This window comes from Chiloscyllium punctatum, chromosome 1 (assembly GCF_047496795.1).
Source record: "Chiloscyllium punctatum isolate Juve2018m chromosome 1, sChiPun1.3, whole genome shotgun sequence".
Classification (NCBI taxonomy): Eukaryota; Metazoa; Chordata; class Chondrichthyes; order Orectolobiformes; family Hemiscylliidae; genus Chiloscyllium; species Chiloscyllium punctatum.
The window spans coordinates 171,066,814-171,087,666 of record NC_092739.1 but is presented as its reverse complement, the minus strand read 5'-3'; the positions used below and the strand labels follow the sequence as shown (position 1 = coordinate 171,087,666).

The window sequence follows — 20,853 nt, the reverse complement described above, 5'->3', positions numbered from 1 at the left end:
GCGGTGTTGGACAGGGTTGGGGTGGGGGGCGGTGTTGGACAGGGTTGGGGTGGGATTGCGGTGTTGGACAGGGTTGGGATGGGGGTGCAGTTTTGGACAGGGTTGGGGTGGGGGGCAGTGTTGGACAGGGTTGGGGTGGGATTGCGGTGTTGGACAGGGTTGTGGTGGGATTGCGGTGTTGGACAGGGTTGTGGTGGGATTGCGGTGTTGGACAGGGTTGGGGTGGGGGGCGGTGTTGGACAGGGTTGGGGTGGGATTGCGGTGTTGGACAGGGTTGTGGTGGGATTGCGGTGTTGGACAGGGTTGTGGTGGGATTGCGGTGTTGGACAGGGTTGGGGTGGGGGGCGGTGTTGGACAGGGTTGGGGTGGGGGGCAGTGTTGGACAGGGTTGTGGTGGGATTGCGGTGTTGGACAGGGTTGTGGTGGGATTGCGGTGTTGGACAGGGTTGTGGTGAGTGTGCAGTGTTGGACAGGGTTGGGATGGGGGCACTGTTGGACAGGGTTGGGGTGGGGGGCAGTGTTGGACAGGGTTGGGGTGGGATTGCGGTGTTGGACAGGGTTGTGGTGAGTGTGCAGTGTTGGACAGGGTTGGGATGGGGGCACTGTTGGACAGGGTTGTGGTGGGAGGCAGTGTTGGACAGGGTTGGGGTGGGATTGCGGTGTTGGACAGGGTTGGGGTGAGTGTGCAGTGTTGGACAGGGTTGGGATGGGGGTGCAGTGCTGGACAGGGTTGTGGTGGGGGGCAGGTTTGGACAAGGTTGGGATGGGGGTGCAGTGTTGGACAGGGTTGTGGTGGGGGGCAGTTTTGGACAAGGTTGGGATGGGGGGCAGGTTTGGACAAGGTTGGGATGGGGGTGCAGTGTTGGACAGGGTTGTGGTGGGGGGCGTTGTTGGACAGGGTTGTGATGGGGGGCAGGTTTGGACAAGGTTGGGGTGGGGGTGCGGTGTTGGACTGGGTTGGGGTGGGGGTGTGGTGTTGGACAGAGCTGTGGTGGGGGGCGGTTTTGGAAAGGGTTAGGTGGGGGGCCGTGTTGGACAGGGTTGGGGTGTGGGTGGGCTGTTGCACAGGGTTGGGGTGGGGGTGCGGTGTTGGACAGTGTTGGGGTGGGGGTGCGGTGTTGGACAGGGTTGTGGAGGGGGGCACTTTTGGACAGGGTTGTGGTGGGGGGTGGTTTTGGATAGGGTTAGGTGGGGGACCATGTTGGACAGGGTTGAGAAGGTAGGTAGGCGGGTGGTGTTAAAGAGTAGTGTTGGGGTCAGACGATGGGGTATGGTGGTTGTGAGTATGTGCTGCGGTAGTGGTTATTTTTTCCCCAGCCCCCCATGTTGTGTGTGGGTGTAGGTGTGTGACACAGTGAATGACACAAGGTGTACAAATGTTTTTTCAATTTGTACCACCAGGAAGAAAGGAAACACCCAAGGGGCCAGTGACAAGCAGTGCCCTTCTTAGAGGGCAATGCTGTATTATTAAACAGTGAAAGGGAGGGCAGGGTTTAAATTGAAACAGGGTTGGAGGGGGAAATAATACATTGCACATTTTTATATTCCCAACATTGGATCGTCTCATTGGTTCGATATTGGTAAAACAATACATTCAAACTCAATTGGGTTTCAGTAACCTGAAGCATAATTTAAACTGATTGATTAAATTTGAAATGTTGTCAAAACAGCAACCAACTCAGGTATCTATTTCACAGCCTAGTGTTACATATTTTCCATTTTCCAGTACACTCTGAGACTGTCACCTAGACATATCCCACAGGCAATTTTAAGCTTTCCATTCAGTAAACACCTTCAACTTCATAACAATTGTACAATTGGCTTGGTTAAAAGTGAGAGGAATTTCAGTTATAAAGTGTTTCTTGGAGGTGGAAAAAGTGTCTTTGGGAGTTTTACAAAAGGTGAACATGGAAAAGCTGTTGCAATTCACAGAGAAGCTGGAGCTGAAATTGTCTGGTCTCTGAAAAAAAACGAGATTGTTAATGAAATAGGTGAACATTTAAAAGCTGGTTCGGCTGTTCAAATTAGAAAAGGCAAAAATCCAATTGCAAATGATACAGCTTGAATAACAGGAGAAAGAAAGGGAGAGAAGACTCTTAGTGAAACAAAGAGAGAGAGAGAGGGAGAGAGAAGAAAGATAAAGCCAGAGTGAGTTTGAACTTCAGAAGTTGTGAATTCGTCAGAAAGTCAAGTTAACAGACTGGAGATGAAGGGAGACGGTAGGATTGTATACAAATATTGTGGAAAATTTGCCACATTTTGATGAGAAAAATGTTGAAGGCATTTTAATTTTAATTCAAAAATTGGCTAGGCAGATGAAGTGTCCAGAGAACTTGTGGATAATGCTAGTTCAAACTAAGCAGGTAGGCAGAGCAAGTAAGGTTCTTACAGCACTGTCAGATGAGGGGTCCAGAGATTATGCAGATGTCAAACAGGCGATTTTGAGTGCTTATGAATTGGTACCAGAAGTGTATAGACAGTGGTTCAGAAACATAAAAGAAGGAACCAGGTCAGACTTACATTAAATTCAAAAGAATTAAACATAGTAATTTTGATAGTAATTTAAAATTGAGAATTGAGGCCATAGCTGTGATCAGCCTGACCCTCACACTCCCGAGACACCAATGCAGGAACAGGGTCCCACGTTCATTGAGATTGTTTCTGTTTGTTCCTTTCCAACAGTTGCCACAACACCCACTACTACAATTCCCACAACAGAGGCTCCGAAAACTACCAAAGAGACAACAGGTTAGTAATCTTCTCCAACAAACCTCTCAAATGTCATACACATTCAGTCAATGGGCTTTGCTGTGTGGGGAATGGATGAATGATGTCTTTCCACACCCAGGGTTATGTTTTATTCCTGCCCATTGCATGTTGAGATTCTCAGTCTGGGGAATGAAGGGGATTGGCTGGGCAGTCACTGGGTGAAAATCTTTGAGTTCCTTCCCCTTGTGCTAGAGCAAATTGACTGCAGTGGTTCAAGGAGGCAGCTCTCCATCACCTTCTCAAGAGCAACTCAGGACAGGAAAGGAACGCTGGCCCAGCCAGTGGTGGTTACTTCCCAAGAGTCAATGTCAAAAGGCATCAGGAATGTCAGAAAGTTGGTTACGTCTTGAAAATTAGACAATCGATACGGTGTGACTGAGAGATGTTGGGGAGTGGAGAAGGAGGTTTTGTTTGATGCTTTGACCAAGAGAGTTGGTGATTGGAGAGAGTGTGAACTCCTCCTGCAGAATGAACAGACAAACACAGAAATCTCCAGCAGGAGGAGGTCACTCTGAACCTTGAACTTGCTCTGGCCATGGCAGCCTGGCAGTGCCACTGTCTGGGCCAACATCGATGACCCAGCCCGGGTTGTCCTGGAGAAGGTGGGGATGAGCTGCTTTCTCGGTCCACTCCACGTCGGTGGATTCAGACCACAGGAAGCAGATCCCTGGAGAGGCCTCCGGCTCACACGGGGCTGGGGGGACAAGGGGTGGGGGGAGTGGAGAGAGGTGGAGTCCCTGGACACTGCAGCAAACTCTGCAGCAGCGTTTTAATGACCATCCACTGGAACAGACCAGGAGGATGTGGCAGCAGCAGCTGGCCCAGTGTTTCAGACCCACCACTGAGTGTCCCACAGGCTCATAGGGATTGGGAACAGCTGGCCCAGTGTTTCAGACCCACCACTGAGTGTCCCACAGACTCATAGGGATTGGGAACAGCTGGCCCAGTGTTTCAGACCCATCACTGAGTGTCCCACAGACTCATAGGGATTGGGAACAGCTGGCCCAGTGTTTCAGACCCATCACTGAGTGTCCCACAGACTCATAGGGATTGGGAACAGCTGGCCCAGTGTTTCAGACCCACCACTGAGTGTCCCACAGACTCATAGGGATTGGGAACAGCTGGCCCAGTGTTTCAGACCCACCACTGAGTGTCCCACAGACTCATAGGGATTGGGAACAGCTGGCCCAGTGTTTCAGACCCACCACTGAGTGTCCCACAGGCTCATAGGGATTGGGAACAGCTGGCCCAGTGTTTCAGACACACCACTGAGTGTCCCACAGACTCAGAGGGATTGGGAACAGCTGGCCCAGTGTTTCAGACCCACCACTGAGTGTCCCACAGACTCATAGGGATTGGGAACAGCTGGCCCAGTGTTTCAGACCCACCACTGAGTGTCCCACAGGCTCATAGGGATTGGGAACAGCTGGCCCAGTGTTTCAGACACACCACTGAGTGTCCCACAGACTCAGAGGGATTGGGAACAGCTGGCCCAGTGTTTGAGACACACCACTGAGTGTCCCACAGGCTCAGAGGGATTGGGAAAATTCAGCTCCACTGTGTTGGGTAGGATTGCACTGAGATCAGCATAGTCTCTGAATGAGGGTGACACAGACTGTCCTGAGAGACTCTGATCTCCAACAGGCTAATCTCAGCCTGACCCTCACACCCCCGAGACACCAATGCAGGAACAGGGTCCCACATTCATTGAGATTGTTTCTGTTTGTTCCTTTCCAACAGTTGCCACAACACCCACTACTACAATTCCCACAACAGAGGCTCCGAAAACTACCAAAGAGACAACAGGTTAGTAATCTTCCCCAACAAACCTCTCAAATGTCATCACACACATTCACTCAATGGGCTTTGCCGTATGGGGAATGGATGAATGATGTCTTTCCACAGCCAGGGTTATGGTTTATTCCTGCCCATTGCATGTTGGGATTCTCAGTCTGGGGAATGCTGGGTAATGGCAATGAGACTTTCACAGGGCACTCTCCACTTCAGACAGATTCAAAACTGGAGTTCAAGCAGAGCACGTGTAATGTTGAAGAGATTGTCCACACAACAACATCTCAGTGCTCACTCAGAGTGCCTGGGTGAGAACCCTGGCTCTCTCTCCCTAACTGCATTGGGGAAACATCCAGACAAGGAGCAGGAGTAGGCCATTCAGCCTTTCAAGCCTGCTGTACCATTTAATATCACCGTTGGTTCTCAAAGGATCAAAACAGCATGCTGTCTTTTCTCTCCATTCTCCTTGACGTCTTTAAAAATCAAGAAATCTCTCACTTGCTCTCGCTCTCTCTCACACTCCCTCTTTCTGTATATATTCAGTGCCTTGACTCACATGGCCTTCTGTGACAGAGAATTCCACATTTTCACTGCCCTTTGAGTGAAGAATTCTTTCCTTGTCTCATCCTTAATTGTGGAGGTGCTGGACTGGGGTGAACATGACTCCACCTGACCAAGGGGCAGTGCTCTGAAAGCTTGTGATTTCACATTAACCTGTTGGAGTATAACCTGGTGTCATGTGACTTCTGACCTCATTCTGAAAATGGTCTCGCCTGTATCCTGGGACTGTGACCCTGGTTCTAGTCTCCCGAAACAGGGGAAACATCCTTCCAGTATCCAGACTGTCCAGCTCTGTCAGAGAGTTTAAATCAAACTCCACTGAATGCAGAGTCAGGAGTGTGGTGCTGGAAAAGCACAGCAGGTCAGGCAGCATCTGAGGAGCAGGAGAATCGACATTTTGGGAATAAGGTCTTTTCCAGTACCACCCTCTCGATTCTGATCTCCAGCATCTGCAGTCCTCAATTTCTCCATTGAATACAGAGCCAGGTGAGCCAATGTCTCCTCATGGGACCGTCCTGCCATCCCCAGTCTCACTCTAGTGACTCTCCCTGCACTCCCTGTACGGCAGGTCCGTCCTGTCATAGCTAAGGGAGACCAAACCTGCACACAACCCGCCAGGTGTGCTCTCCCCAAGACCCTGTATAACTGCAGCAAGACTTCCTGACCTCTGAACTCAGATCCTCTTGCACTGAAGGACAATATACAATTTACCGTTCTGATATTTTTGCTTCATCGTTTGCCACAGCTGAGGTCCCAGAACACTGGTTGGTATCGAATATTGTGCCCATATTCACAAAATGCTGCACAGAAAATCCTGGGAACTATAGACATAGAACACAGAACAATACAGCGCAGAACAGGCCCTTCAGCCCTCGATGTTGCACCACCTGTGAACTAATCAAAGCCCATTCCCCTACACTATCCCATCATCATCCATGTGCTTATCCAAGGATTGTTTAAATCTCCCTAATGTGGCTAAGTTAACTACATTATCAGGCCGGGCATTCCACACCCTTACCACCCTCTGAGTAAAGAACCTGCCTCTGACATCTGTCTTAAATCTATCACCCCTCAATTTGTAGTTATGCCCCCTTGTACAAGCTGACAACATCATCCTAGGAAAAAGTCTTTCATTGTCTCTCCTATCTAATCCTCTGATTATCTTGTATGTCTCTATCAAATCCCCTCTTAACCTTCTTCTCTCCAATGAGAACAGACCCAAGTCTCTCAGCCGTTCCTCATAAGACCTTCCCTCCAGACCAGACCAGACAACATACGATATATCTCCTCTTCACTGGTGAAGTCACTTCCTTTTTTTTCAGGGGGTAGTCTAACTCGATGTGTTTGTTGATAGAGTTCCGGTTGGAATGCCACACTTCCAGGAATTCTCGTGCATGTCTTTGTTTGGCTTGTCCTATGATGGATGTGTTGTCCCAGTCGAACTGATGTCCTTCTCTCACTAGTATCCTTTAATACCGATAAGGAAGTGACTTCACCACAAGAAATAACATCACCACAGGAAATGACATCACCAACCCAAAAAAACCCAAACATATAAATAGAAAGCAGGAATTTTCAGCATTGCTTCACCCGAGGCCCACTGAAGATGTTACCTAGTCGGGTGGTACATCTTCCAGCTCAGCAAGCAAACCTACATCCAGAACCTAACCTGAGCTACAAATCTTCTCAAAACTCGCTAATCTCTCTGCACATCCACACTATCAAAACTCTTTCCATTGACCTGCCTTCCTGTTATTCTTCCCAAAGTGAATTACCTCACATTTAGCTGCATTGAACTCCATTTGCCACCTCTCACTCAATTCTGCAGTTTATCCAAGTCCCCCTGCAACCTACAACATTCTTCCACACTGTCCACTACTCCACCGACTTTAATAGACAATAGGTGCAGGGGTAGGCCATTTGGCCCTTCGAGCCTGCACCACCATTCATTATGATCATGGCTGATCATCCTCAATCAGTATCCTGTTCCTGCCTTATCCTCATAACTGTTGATTCCACTATCCACTATCTATGCATCTCTTTCTTGAAAGTATCCAGAGATTTGGCCTCCACTGCCTTCTGGGGCGGAGCATTCCATACACCCACCACTCTCTGGGTGAAGAGGTTTCTCCTCAACTCTGTTCTAAATGGCCTACCCCTTATTTTTAAACTGTGTCCTCTGGTTTGGGACTCACCCATCAGCGGAAACATGTTTCCTGCCTCCCGAGTGTCCAATCCTTTAATAATCTTATATGTCTCAATCAGATCCCCTCTCAGTCTTCTAAACTCAAGGGTATACAAGCCCAGTCACTCTAGTCTTTCAGCGTAAGGTAGTCCCGGCATTCCAGGAATTGACCTCGTGAACCTACGCTGCACTCCCTCAATAGCCAGAATGTCTTTCCTCAAATTTGGAGACCAGAACGGCACACAGTATTCCAGGTGTGGTCTCACCAGGGCCCTGTACAGCTCCAGAAGAACCTCTTTGCTTCTATACTCAATCCCTCTTGTTGTGAAGGCCAGCATGCCATTAGCTTTCCTCATTGCCTGCTGTAGCTGCATGCTTACCTTCATTGACTCATGTACAAGAACACTTAGATCTCGTTGTACTGCCCCTTTACCTAACTTGACTCCATTTAGATAGTAATCTGCCTTCTTGTTCTTGCCACCAAGCTAATCTGTAACTCTCCATCGCCTCATCTATACCATCTTGCCTCATCATCACATAAGCCTCCTTCTTCTTCATAACAAGGGATGTAATTTCTGTAGTAAACCACGGTTCCCTTACCTTATCACCTCCTCCCTGCCTGACAGGGACAGACCTATCAAGGACACGCAATATCTGTTCCTGAAACCAGCTCCACATTTCCATTGTCCCCATCCCCTACATTTTGCTACCCCATTCTATGCCTCCTAAGTCCTGCCTAATCACATTATAATTGCCCTTGTCCCATCGATAAGTCTCGACCTGTGGCATGGACCAATCCCTTTCCATCACTAAACTAAACGTAACTGAATTATGGTCACTCTCTCCAAAGTGCTCACCTACAACTAAATCAAACACCTGGCCTGGTTCATTACGAAGCACCAGATCCAGTGTGGCCTCCCCTCTTGTTGGCCGTTCGACATCCTGTGTCAGGAAACCCTCCTGTACACGTTGGACAAAAACTAATTCATCTGACATACTCGAGCTATAACATTTCCAATCAATGTTGGGGAAGTTAAAGTTCCCCAAAATGACCACCCTGTTCCTTTCACTCCTACCCAGGATAATGTTGCTAATTCTCTCTTCCACTTCCCTGGAACTCTTCAGAGGCCTATAAAAAACTCCAAGCAGTGTGACCTCAGCCCACACTACCTCAGTAGACGAGTCCTCATCAAAAGTTCCCTCAGCGACCGTTATACTATCCTTGACTAACAAGGCCACACCTCCCCCTCTTTTACAGCTTTGCCTGATCTTAATGAAAGACCTAAACCCTGGAACCTGCAACATCCATTCCTCACCCTGCTCTATCCATGTCTCCGAAATGACCACAACATCGAAGTCCCAGGTCCCTATCCATGCTGCAGGCTCCCCTACCTTATTTCGGATACTTCTGGTGTTGAAGTAGATACACTTCATACCAGTTTTCTGTCTGCCAGCACATTCCTGTGACCCTGAAATCCTGTCCCTGTCCTTCCTACTCTCATCCTCCTGTGCACTGCAGGAACACCTCCGGTTCCCATCCCCCTGCTGAGCTAGTTTATACCCACCCAAATAGCACCAGCAAATTTCCCACCCAGGATATTAGTATCCCTCTGGTTCAAGTGAAGACCATCCTGTTTGTACAAGTCCCACCTTCCCCAGAATGAGCCCCAATTATCCATGTACTTGAAACCCTCTCTCCTGTACCATCCCTGCAGCCACATGTTCAGCTGATATCTCTCCCTGTTCCTCACCTCACTATCACGTATCACTGTTGACGTTTCAGGCATAATCCTTTCATCTATTTCTGATGAAGGGTCCTGCTCGAAACATCGAATGCTGCCTGTCCTCCTGTGCTTTTCCAGCATCACACTTTTTGACTTTGTGTGGATTTCAGGAAGGCCTTTGATAAGGTTCCACATGATAGGCTGCTCTGGAAGGTTAGATCGCATGGAATCCAGGGGGAGCTGGCAAACTGGATACACAATTGGCTTGATGGGAGGAAGCAGAGGGTAATAGTGGAAGGATGCTTGATGGACTGGAGGCCTGTGACTAGGGGAGTGCCTCAGGGGTCAGTGCTGGGCCCATTACTGATTGTGATCGATATCAATGATTTGGATGGGAATATACAAGGCATGGTTAGTAAGTTTGCAGATGACTCTAAAATAGGTGGCATCGTGGACAGTGAGGAAATTTATCAGAAATTGCAGCAGGATTTGATCAGCTGGGGAAGTGGGCCAAGATAAATGGCAAACAGAGTTTAATATAGACAAGTGTGAGATCTTGCACTTTGGAAAGTCAAATCGAGGTAGGAGTTTCATGGTGAATGGTCGGGCCTTAAGGAGTGTAGTGGAACAGAGGGATCTTGGAGTTCAGGTGCATGTTTCTCTGAGAGTGGAGTCCCAGGTAGACAGGGCTTATGGTACACTGGCCTTCATCAGTCAGAGCATTGAGTGTAGAAGTTGGGGAGTTATGTTGCAGTTATACGGGACGTTGGTGAGGCTGCACTTGGGGTATTGTGTTCAGTTTTGGTCACCTTGCTATAGGAAGGATGTTATTAAACTGGAAACAGTGCAGAAGATATTTACAAGGATGTTGCCTGGACTTAACATTCAGAGGTATAGGGAGAGATTGGACAAATTAGAACCTTTTCCTTTTGTGTATAGGAGACTGGGGAGGGATCTTATAGAAGTGTATAAGATCATGAGAGGCATGGATAGGGTGAATACACTCAGCCTCTTTCCCAGGGTTGGGGAATCGGGGACTTGAGGGCATCAGGTTAAGGTGAGAGGGGAAAGAATAAAAGGGAACCTGAGGGGAAACGTTTTTATACAGAGGGTGGTACACACATGGAATAAGCTGACAGAGGAAGTGGTTGAGGCGGGTACATTAACAACATTTAAAAAACATTTGGACAAATCCACAGACAGGAAAGGGTTAGAAGGGTATGGGCCAAGTGCAGGGAAATGGGGTTAGTGTGGATGGACATTTTGGTCAGTGTGGAGCAGTTTGGGTCAAAGGGCCTGTCTCCGTGCTGTCGGACTCTCTATGATTTACAATACTTGGTGCACAAGGATACTCTTTGGACATCTAAACATTAATTCACCTGCTCCTCGGATGCTGCCTGACTGGCTGTGCTTTTCCAGCACCACACTTTTTGACTCTGATTTCCAGCATCTGCAGTCCTCACTTTCATCTCCCAGATTTTGTCCACATTTCAGTCAATGGTCTTTGCCGTATGGGGAATGTATGAATGATGTCTTTCCACACCCAGGGTTATGTTTTATTCCTGCCCATTGCATGTTGGGATTCTCAGTCTGGGGAATGCTGGGTAATGGCAATGAGACTTTCACAGGGCACTCTCCACTTCAGACAGATTCAAAACTGGAGTTCAAGCAGAGCACGTGTAATGTTGAAGAGATTGTCCACACAACAACATCTCAGTGCTCACTCAGTGTGTCTGGGTGAGAACCCTGGTTCTGTCTCCCTGGGGACATTGTGCGCCTGCCTGCAGCACTTGGAGTGCAGCAGTTCCAGCAGGCAGCTCAATCCCACCTTGTCAGTGGGCACCCTGGCATGTGTGGTAAATGCTGGCTCAAGCAGCAATGCCCATCTCCATGGATGTATGTTGTAAACCCCTTGTTGTTCAGTAGTGTCCTCCTGTGCTGTGCTGGGTTGTGAGGTGCACAGTGGGATTCCATGCTGGATGAGACCATCACTGGGTTGTAATGAATCATTGCACCAACTCAGTGGAAGATGTTGACCTGTTGTCTGTCCAGAAACCCTGTGGTTTGTGAAGGTCTCTTTGAGTTGAGCAAGGCAGGTGCTGGACCTCCACCCTCCATCCAAGACTGGCTTTTCCACAGGTTAGTCACAGAATCTCAGCATTGTTGCAGCACAGAAAAGGCTATTCAGCCCATTGTGCCAGTGCTAGCTCTCTGCCAATCATTCTGATTTAGTGCCATTCTGCTGCTGTCTCTTTGAAGCCTGGCACATTGTTCCAATTGAAACAACACCTCATACCGTCCTCATCCTTCCTCCATGGCACTTGCAGGTTGCGTATTCCAGGCCCTCACCTCCTGTTGTGTCAAAAAGATTTTTCCCAAGGTGCTCTTGCTATTTTTGTGAATCACTTCAATTCTGTGCCGTCTTGTTCTTGATTCTTTTACAGTTTCTCTCCATCTTCTCTCTCCAAACCTCTCATGATTTTGAAAAACTTTATCAAATTTCCTGTCAACTTTCTTCATGTGTTCTGGGGAAGGGTCAGTGGACCTGAAACGTTAACTCTGATTTCTCTCCACAGATGCTGCCAGACCTACTGAACTTTTCTGTTTTTATTTCAGATTCCAGCATCCACAATTCTTTAGATTTGTTTTTGTCTGGAATTAACTGTCAATCTTCATTATCAGATTAGGCAGTTTCGTTCTGATTATTCATAGCATTTCAATGGGGATGTAACAGAATTTCACTGTCTGCAGGAGCCCGTTTGTTTCATGTACAATGTATTTATATATACAGTCATAGAGTCACACAGCATGGAAACAGACTCTTTACTCCAACTTGTCCATGATAACCAAGTTTCCCAACTTTCCCACTCCTTCCAACTTTCCTACTCCTCCCAACTTTCCCACGACTAAACTACTCCCACTTTCCTGTGATCGGCCCCTAGCCCTCTAAACAGAAAAGGATAAGCACATGGTTGATGATGGGATAGTGTAGAGGTGGGCTTAGATTAGTTTTCAGGTTGGCGCTACATCAAAGGCTAATGGGCCTGTTCTGCGCTGTATTGATCTATGTTCTATGTGCTAAACTCTTCCTATTCATATACCCATCCAGATGCCTTTTAAATGTTGTCATTGTACCAGCCTCCACCACTTCCTCCGGCAGCTCATTCCATACACGTACCATGCTCTGTGTGAAGAAGTTGCACATCAGGTCCCTCTCACCTCTTACCTTACTTTTGAAATCCCCTTCCCTGGGGATAAGGCCTTTACTATTCACCTTACTCAAGCCCTTCCTGATTTTATAAACCTTTCTAAAGTTTCCCTTCAATCTCCTACACTTCAGATTATCCAACCTCTCCTTATAACTCAAATCTTCCAGTCCTGGCAAAACTCTGGTAGATATTTTCTGAACCGTCTGAACCAGGGCAACCAGAAATGTGCACCCAAATGTTACCTCACTAATGTCCTGTACAAACTCAACATGACACTCCAACTCCAAAACACAATGGTCTGAACAATGAGGACAAGGGTGCTAATCACCTTCTTAATCACCCTGTCTACCTGTAATGTAACTTCCAGAGAACTATATACCTGAATCCTCACATCTCTCTGTTCATTAAGACTCATTATGTCCACCGAGTGTAGCATCAAGGAGCGCTAGCAAACTGGAATAAATGGCTATCAGGAACTAAACTCTGCTGGTTGGAGTCACACTTGGCACATAGGAAGATGGTTGTGGATGTTGGAGATCAGTCATTTCAGCTCCAGGGCATAGAACATACATAGAACATTACAGCGCAGTACAGGCCCTTTGGCCCTCGATCTTGCGCCGCCCTGTCATACTAATCTGAAGCCCATCCCACCTACACGATTCCATGTACGTCCATATGCTTGTCCAATGACAACTTCAATGCACTTAAAGTTGGCAAATCTACTACCGTTGCAGGCAAAGCATTCCATACCCTTACTACTCTCTGAGTAAAGAAACTACCTCTGTCATCTGTCTTATACCTATTTCCCCTCACTTTAAAGTTGTGTCCCCTCGTGTTTGCTGTTCCCATACTTGGAAAAAGTCTCTCCCTGCCCACCTGATCTAACCCTCTGATTATCTTATATGTCTCTATTGAGTCACCTCTCAACCTTCTTCTCTCTAACGAAAACAGCCTCAAGGCCCTCAGCCTTTCCCCATAAGACCTTCCCTCCAAACCAGGTAACATCCGAGTAAATCTCCTCTGAACCCTTTCCAAAGCTTCCACATCCTTCCTATAATGCGGTGACCAGAACTGTACACAATACTCCAAGTGTGGCCATACCACAGTTTTGTACAGCTGCAGCGTGACCTCATGGTTCCAGGACTCAATCCCTCTATTAATAAAAGCCAAAACACTGTATGCCTTCTTAACAACCCTGTCAATCTGGGTGGCAACTTTCAGGGATCTGTGTACCTGGACACCGAGATCTCTCTGCTCATCTACACTCCCAAGAATCTTACTATTAGCCAGTACTTTGCATTCCGGTTACTCCGACCAAAGTGAATCACCTCACACTTGTCCACATTAAACTCCATTTGCCACCTCTCAGCCCAGCTCTGCATCCTAGCTGTGTCTCTCTGTAACCTACTACATCCTTCATCACTATCCAACACTCCATCAACTTTAGTGTCGTCCGCAAATTTACTAACCCACTCTTTAAGCCCTCATCCAGGTCATTTATAAAATGACGAACAGCAGTGGACCCAACACCGACCCTTGCGGTACGCCACTAGTAACTAGACACCAGGATAACATGTTCCATCAACTCCAACCCTCTGTTTTCTTTCAGCAAGCCAATTACTGATCCAAACTGCTATGCTTCCCACAATCCCATTCCTCCATATTTTAGAGTCATAGAGATGTACAGCATGGAAACAGACCCTTCAGTCCAACCTGTCCATGCCGACCAGATATCCCAACCCAATCTAGTCCCACCTGCCAGTGCCCGGCCCATATCCCGCCAAACCCTTCCCATTCATGTACCCATCCAAATGCCTCTTAAATGTTGCAATTATACCAGCCTCCACCACATTGTCTGGCAGCTCATTCCATACACGTACCACCCTCTTTTATTTTGTTCCCCTCTCACCCTAAACCTATGCTCTCTAGTTCTGGACTCCCAGACACCAGGGAAAAGACTTTGTCTATTTATCCCATCCATGCCGCTCATAATTTTGTAAACCTCTATAAGGTCACCCCTCAGCCTCCGATGCTCCAGGGAAAACAGCCCCAGCCTGTTCAGCCTCTCCCCATACGTCAAATCCTCCAACCCTGGCAGCATCCTTGTAATTCTTTTCTGAACGCTTTCAAGTTTCACAACATCTTTCTGACAGGAAGGAGACCAGAATTGCACACATTATTCCAACAGTGGCCTAACCAATGTCCTGTAGAGCCGCAACATGAGCTCACAACTCTTATACTCAATACTCTGACCAATAAAGGAAAGCATACCAAACGCCTTCTTCACTATCCTGTCTCCACTTTCAAGGAGCTATGAACCTGCACTCCAAGGTCTCTTTGTTCAGCAACACTCCCTAAGACCTTACCATTAAGTGTATAAGTCCTGCTAAGATTAGCTTTCCCAAAATGAAGCACCTCGCATTTATCTGAATTAAACTCCATCTGCCACTTCTCAGCCCATTGGCCCATCTGGTCCAGATCCTGTTGTAATCTGAGGTAACCCTCTTTGCTGTCCACTACACCTCCAATTTTGGTGTCATCTGCAAACTTACTAACTGTACCTCTTATCCAAAGGTATAACATCAATCATTTATGGAAATGATGAAAAGTAGAGGGCCCAGCACCGATCCTTGTGGCACTCCACTGGTCACAGGCCTCCAGTCTGAAAAACAACCCTCCACCACCACCCTCTGTCTTCTATCTTTGAGCCAGTTCTGTATCCAAATGGCTAGTTCTCCCTGTATTCCGTGAGATCTAACCTTGTTAATCAATCTCCCATGGGGAACCTTGTCGAATGCCTTACTGAAATCCATATAGATCACATCTACTGCTCTGCCCTCATCAATCCTCTTTGTTACTTCTTCAACAAACTCAGTCAAGTTTGTGAGACATGATTTCCCACGCACAAAGCCATGTTGACTATCCCTAATCAGTCCTTGCCTTTCCAAATACATGTACATCCTGTCCCTCAGGATTCCCTCCAACAACTTGCCCACCACCGAGGTCAGGCTCACCGGTCTATAGTTCCCTGGCTTGTCCTTACCACCCTTCTTAAACAGTGGCACCACGTTCGCCAACCTCCAGTCTTCCGGCACCTCACCTGTGACTATCGATGATACAAATATCTCAGCAAGAGGCCCAGCAATCACTTCTCGAGCTTCCTACAGAGTTCTCGGGTACACCTGATCAGGTCCTGAGGATTTATCCACCTTTAACTGTTTCAAGACATCCAGCACTTCCTCCTCTGTAATCTGGACATTTTACAAGATGTCACTATATATTTCCTAACAGTGTATATCTTCCATATCCTTTTCCACAGTACATACTGATGCAAAATATTCATTTAGTATCTCCCCCATTTTCTGTGGCTCCACACAAAGGCCGCCTTGCTGATCTTTGAGGGGCCCTATTCTCTCCCTTGTTATCCTTTTGTCCTTAATATATTTGTAAAAACCCTTTGGATTCTCCTTAATTCTATTTGCCAAAGCTATCTCATGTCCCCATTTTGCCCTCTTAAGTATACTTCTACTTCCTTTATACTCTTCTAAGGATTCACTCGATCTATCCTGTCTATACCTGACACATGCTTCCTTCTTTTTCTTAACCAAACCCTCAATTTCTTTAGTCATCCAGCATTCCCTATACCTACCAGCCTTCCCTTTCACCCTGACAGGAATATACTTTCTCTGGATTCTTGTTAGCTCATTTCTGAAGGCTTCCCATTTTCCAGCTGTCCCTTTACCTGCAAACATCTCCCTCCAATCAGCTTTCGAAAGTTCTTGCCTAATATTGTCAAAATTAGCCTTTCTCCAATGTAGAACTTCAACTTTTAGATCTGGTCTATCCTTTTCCATCACTATTTTAAATCAAATAGAATTATGGTCACTCACCTCAAAGTAGTCTCCCACTGACACCTCAGTCTGACAGCCCTGCCTTATTTCCCAAGAGTAGGTCAAGTGTTGCACCTTTTCTAGTGGGTAAATCCATATACTGAATCAGAAAATTGTCTTGTACACACTTAACAAATTCCTCTCCATCTAAACCTTTAACACGATGGCAGTCCCAGTCGCTGTAATGCTATCCCTTATCAAAAATGCCACTCCCCCTCCTCTCTTGCCTCCCTTTCTATCCCTCTGTAGCATTTTTATCCTGGAACACAAAGCTGCCAGTCCTGCCCATCCCTGAGCCATTTTTCCATAATTTCTATGATATCCCAGTCCCATGTTCCTAACCATGCCCTGAGTTCATCTGCCTTCCCTGTTAGGCCCCTTGCATTGAAATAAGTGTAGTTTAATTTATTAGTCCTACCTTGTCCCTGCCTGCTCTGACTGTTTGATTCACTTCTGTTCTCAACTGTACCAGTCTCAGATTGATCTCTTTCCTCACTATCTCCCTGGGTCCCACCCTCCATCTTACTAGTTTAAATCCTCCTGAGCAGTTCCAACAAATATCCCTGCCAGTATATTAGTCCCCTTCCAATTTAGGTGCAATCCGTCCTTCTTGTACAGGTCACCTCTACCCTAAAAGAGATCCCAATGATCCAAAAATGTGAATCCTTCTCCCATACACCAGCTCCTCAGACATGTATTAATCTGCTCTATCCTCCTATTCCTGCCCTCAATAGCTCGTAGCACTGGGAGTAATCCAGATATTACTACCCTTAAGGACCTCCTTTTTAAATTTCTGCCTAACTCTCTGTAATCACCCTTCAGAATCTCCACCTTTTCCCTTCCAATGTCATTGGTTCCAATGTGGACAATGACCTCTTGCTGGCCCTCTCCCCTGTGAGAACATTCTGCACCCTCTCTGAGACATCCTTGATCCTGGCACCAGGGAAACAACACACCATTCTGCTTTTTCTCTGCTGGCCACAGTAACATCTGTCTGTACCTCGGACTAGAGAATCCCCTAACACAATTGATCTCTTGGAAGCCGATAGTCTACTGTGGTTAACCTTATCGAACGCCTTGCTGAAATCAGTATATACCACCTCAACCTGTTTACTCTCATCTACCTGTTTGGTCACTTTGTCAAAGACCTCAATAAGATTCGTTAGGCACAGCATACCCTTCACAAAATCGTGCTGACTGTCCCTGATCAGATTATTCTTTTCTAGATGGTTATAAATCCTATATCTTATAACCTTTTCCAACACTTTATCAATAACTGAAGTGAGACTCACTGGTCTGTAATTTCCAGGGTTGTCTCTACTACCCTTTTTGAACAAGGGACCTACATTTGCTATTCACCAGTCCTCAGGCACTATTCCTGTAGACAATGATGATTTGAAGATCAATGCCAAAGGCTCAGCAATCTCTTCCCTTGCTTCCCAGAGGATCCTAGGATAGATCCCATCCGGCCCAGGGGACTTGTCTATTTTCACACTCTGCAGGATTTCTAATACCTCTTCTTTGTGAACCTCAATCTCTTCTAGTCTAGATGCAAGTATCTCTGTGTCTTCTTCACCAACATTTTCATTTTCTATAGTGAACACTGTCGAAAAATATTTATTTAGTGCTTCCCCTATCTCCTCTGACTCCACACACAACTTGGCCCTAATTTAACTCTCGTCATTCTTTTATTCCTGACATACCTATGGAAAGCCTTAGGGTTTACCCTGATCCTATCTGCCAACAACTTCTCATGTCCCCTCCTGGCTCTTCTGAGCTCTCTTTTTTGGTCTTTCCTGACTTCCTTGTAACCCTCAAGCGCCCTAACTGAGTTTTCACATTTTGTCCTAACATAAGCCTTCTTCTTCTTCTTGACCAGGGATTCCATTTCCTTAGTAAACCACAGCTCCCGTGCTCTACAGCTTCCTCCCTGCCTGACAGGACACACAGGAGCTTTACCTTCAATAAGCTCCACATTTTTAATGTGCCCATCCCCTGCAGTTTCCTTCTCCATTCTACGCTTTCTAAATCTTTCCTCATTACATAGTAATTTCCCTTCCCCCAGCTGTAACTCTTGCCCAGTGGTATACACCTATCCCTTTCCTAAAGTAAACCTGACAGAATTGTGATCGCTATCACCAAAGTGCTCACCTACTTCCAAGTCTAACACCTGGCCGGGCTCATTACCCAGTACCAAATCTAAAGTGGCTTCGCCCCTTGTCGGCCTGTCTACATACTGTGTCAGGAAGCCCTCCTGCACACACTGGACAAAAACTGACCCATCTATAGTACTCGTACTATAGTGATCCCAGTCAATATTTGGAAAGTTGGAGTCCCCCATGACAACTACCCTGTCTCTCTCACTCCTTTCGGGAATCATCCTTGCTATCCTTTCCTGTACATCTCTGGGACTATTCAGAGGCCTATAGAAAACTCCCAACAGGGTGACCTCTCCTTTCCTGTTTCTAACCTCAGCCCATACTACCTCAGTTGACGTCCCCTAACATCCTTTCTACAACTGTAATACTGTCCTTGACTAACAATGCTACACCTCCCCCTCTTTTACCATCTTCTCTGTTCTTACTGAAACATCTGAATCCCAGAACCTGCAACAGCCATTCCTGTCCCTGCTCTATCCATGTCTCCGAAATGGCCACAACATCGATGTCCCAGGTACCTACCCAAGCTGCCAGTTCACCCACTTTATTTCGGATGCTCCCCGCGTTGAAGTACACACACTTCAAACCACGTTCTCGCTTGCCAGTGTCAGATACTTGATTTGGGAACTCCCTACTCTTATTCTCTTCTGTACCTGTCCTACCATTTTGGTTCCCATCCCCTGCTGTATTAGTTTAAACCCACCCCAATAGCTTTAGTGAATTTCCCACCCAGGATATTGGTACCCCTCTGGTTTAGATGAAGACCATCCTGCTTGTAGAGGTCCCACCTACCCCAGAAAGAGCTCCAATTATCCAAAAACCCAAATCCCTCCCTCCTGCACCATCCCTGTAGCCACATGTTCAACTCCTTTCCCTCCCTATTCCTCACCTCACTAGTGCATGGCATGGGCAGCAAACCAGAGACAACAACTCTGTTCGTCCTAGCTCTAAGCTTCCATCCTAGCTCCCTGAATTTCTGCCTCAAGTCCCCATCTCTCTTCCGACCTATGTTGTTGGTGCCAATGTGGACCACGACTTGTGGCTGCTCTCCCTTCCCCCGAAGGATCCCAAAAACACGATCAGAGACATCATGGACCCTGGCACCTGGGAGGCAACCGTGAGTCTCTCTCACTTCCCCACAGAACCTCCTATCTGTCCCCCTAACTATGGAGTCCCCAATGACTAAAACTCTGCTCCTCTCCCCCCTTCCCCAGAGAGCTGTACCCCATTGCTTACCCCTGGTAAGTTGTCCCCGCAACAGTATCCAAAACAGTATACATGTTTTTGAGGGGAACGGGCACAGGGGATCCCTGCACTGCCTGCTGGTTCCCTTTCTGTCCCCTGACTGTAACCCATCTGCCTTTTTCTTGTACCTGAGGAGTGACTACCTCCCTGTAACTCCTCTCACTAACCCCCTCTGCCTCCCGAATGATCTGAAGTTCATCCAGCTCCAGCTCCAGTTCCCTAACGGGGTTTTTGAGGAACTGGAGTTGGGTTCATTTCCCACAGATGTAGTCAGCAGGGACACTAGTGGTGACCCTTACCTCCCACATTCTGCAGGAGGAACATTCCACTGCCCTAACCTCCATTCCCACGATTCTAACTCCCGAAGTGACTACTAAAAAAGGATGAAGAAATAAACTAGTTACCTTACCTTGTCAATCTGACTCCTACAACTGTTTTTTTAGGTTAGAGGAGGAAGATAGGTGGGAGGCACTACCCGAGTAGTGTCTCGGGTAACACAACCACGCAAATATAAACTGTTCTACTTACCCTTCCCAGAAGTCCTTTGCATCTCTGCAGGGATTCCTAAGGTAATGTGCTGGGTCCAACCATCTTCAGCTGCTTCATCAATGACCTTCCCTCCATCATAAGGTCAGAAGTGGAGATATTCGCTGACAATTGCACAGTGTTCAGCACCATTCGTGACTCCTCAGATACTGAAGTAGTCCGTGCTCAAATACAACAAGATCTGGACAATAGCCAGGCTTGGGCTGACAAGTGGCAAGTAACATTCACGCCTCACAAATGCCAGGCAATAACCATCACCAATAAGAGACAATCTAACCACCACCCCTTGACATTCGACGGTATTACCATCACTGAATCACCTACTGTCAACATCCTGGGGATTATCGTTGACCAGATACTCAACAGCACTCACCACATCAGCACAGAGGCTATAACAGCAGGACAGAGACTAGGGATACTGCAGTGAGTAACTCCCGTCCCGACTCCCCAAAGGCTGTCCACCATCTACAAGGCACAAGGCAGGAGTCTGATAGAATACTCCCCACTTGCCCTGGATGTGCTTAGTTCCAATGACGCTCAAGAAGTTTGACACCTTTCAGGACAAAGCAGCCCTCGCTTGATTGGCAGCATATCCACAAACATTCACTCCCTCCACCACTGACACTCAGTAGCTGCAGTGTGTACTGTCGAGGAAAAGGTGAGGACTGCAGATGCTGGAGTACCAGAGTTGTGGTGCTGCAGTGTGTACTGTCTACAAGATGCACTGCAGAGATTCATCAAAGATCCTCAGACAACACCTTCCAAACCCACGAC

The 20,853-nt window shown here is 47.1% G+C and overlaps 1 protein-coding gene across 1 annotated transcript in view; it reads left to right on the top strand.

Annotated features, from left to right (window-relative positions):
- LOC140480733 (uncharacterized) overlaps positions 1-20,853 on the top strand; it is a 510,142-nt gene that overhangs the window by 25,197 nt on the left and 464,092 nt on the right. Inside the window, exons 5-6 of the mRNA XM_072576020.1 lie at positions 2,683-2,748; positions 4,510-4,575. Of these exons, the coding sequence (XP_072432121.1) occupies positions 2,683-2,748; positions 4,510-4,575 (132 nt within the window). The remainder of the gene's footprint in view (positions 1-2,682; positions 2,749-4,509; positions 4,576-20,853) is intronic.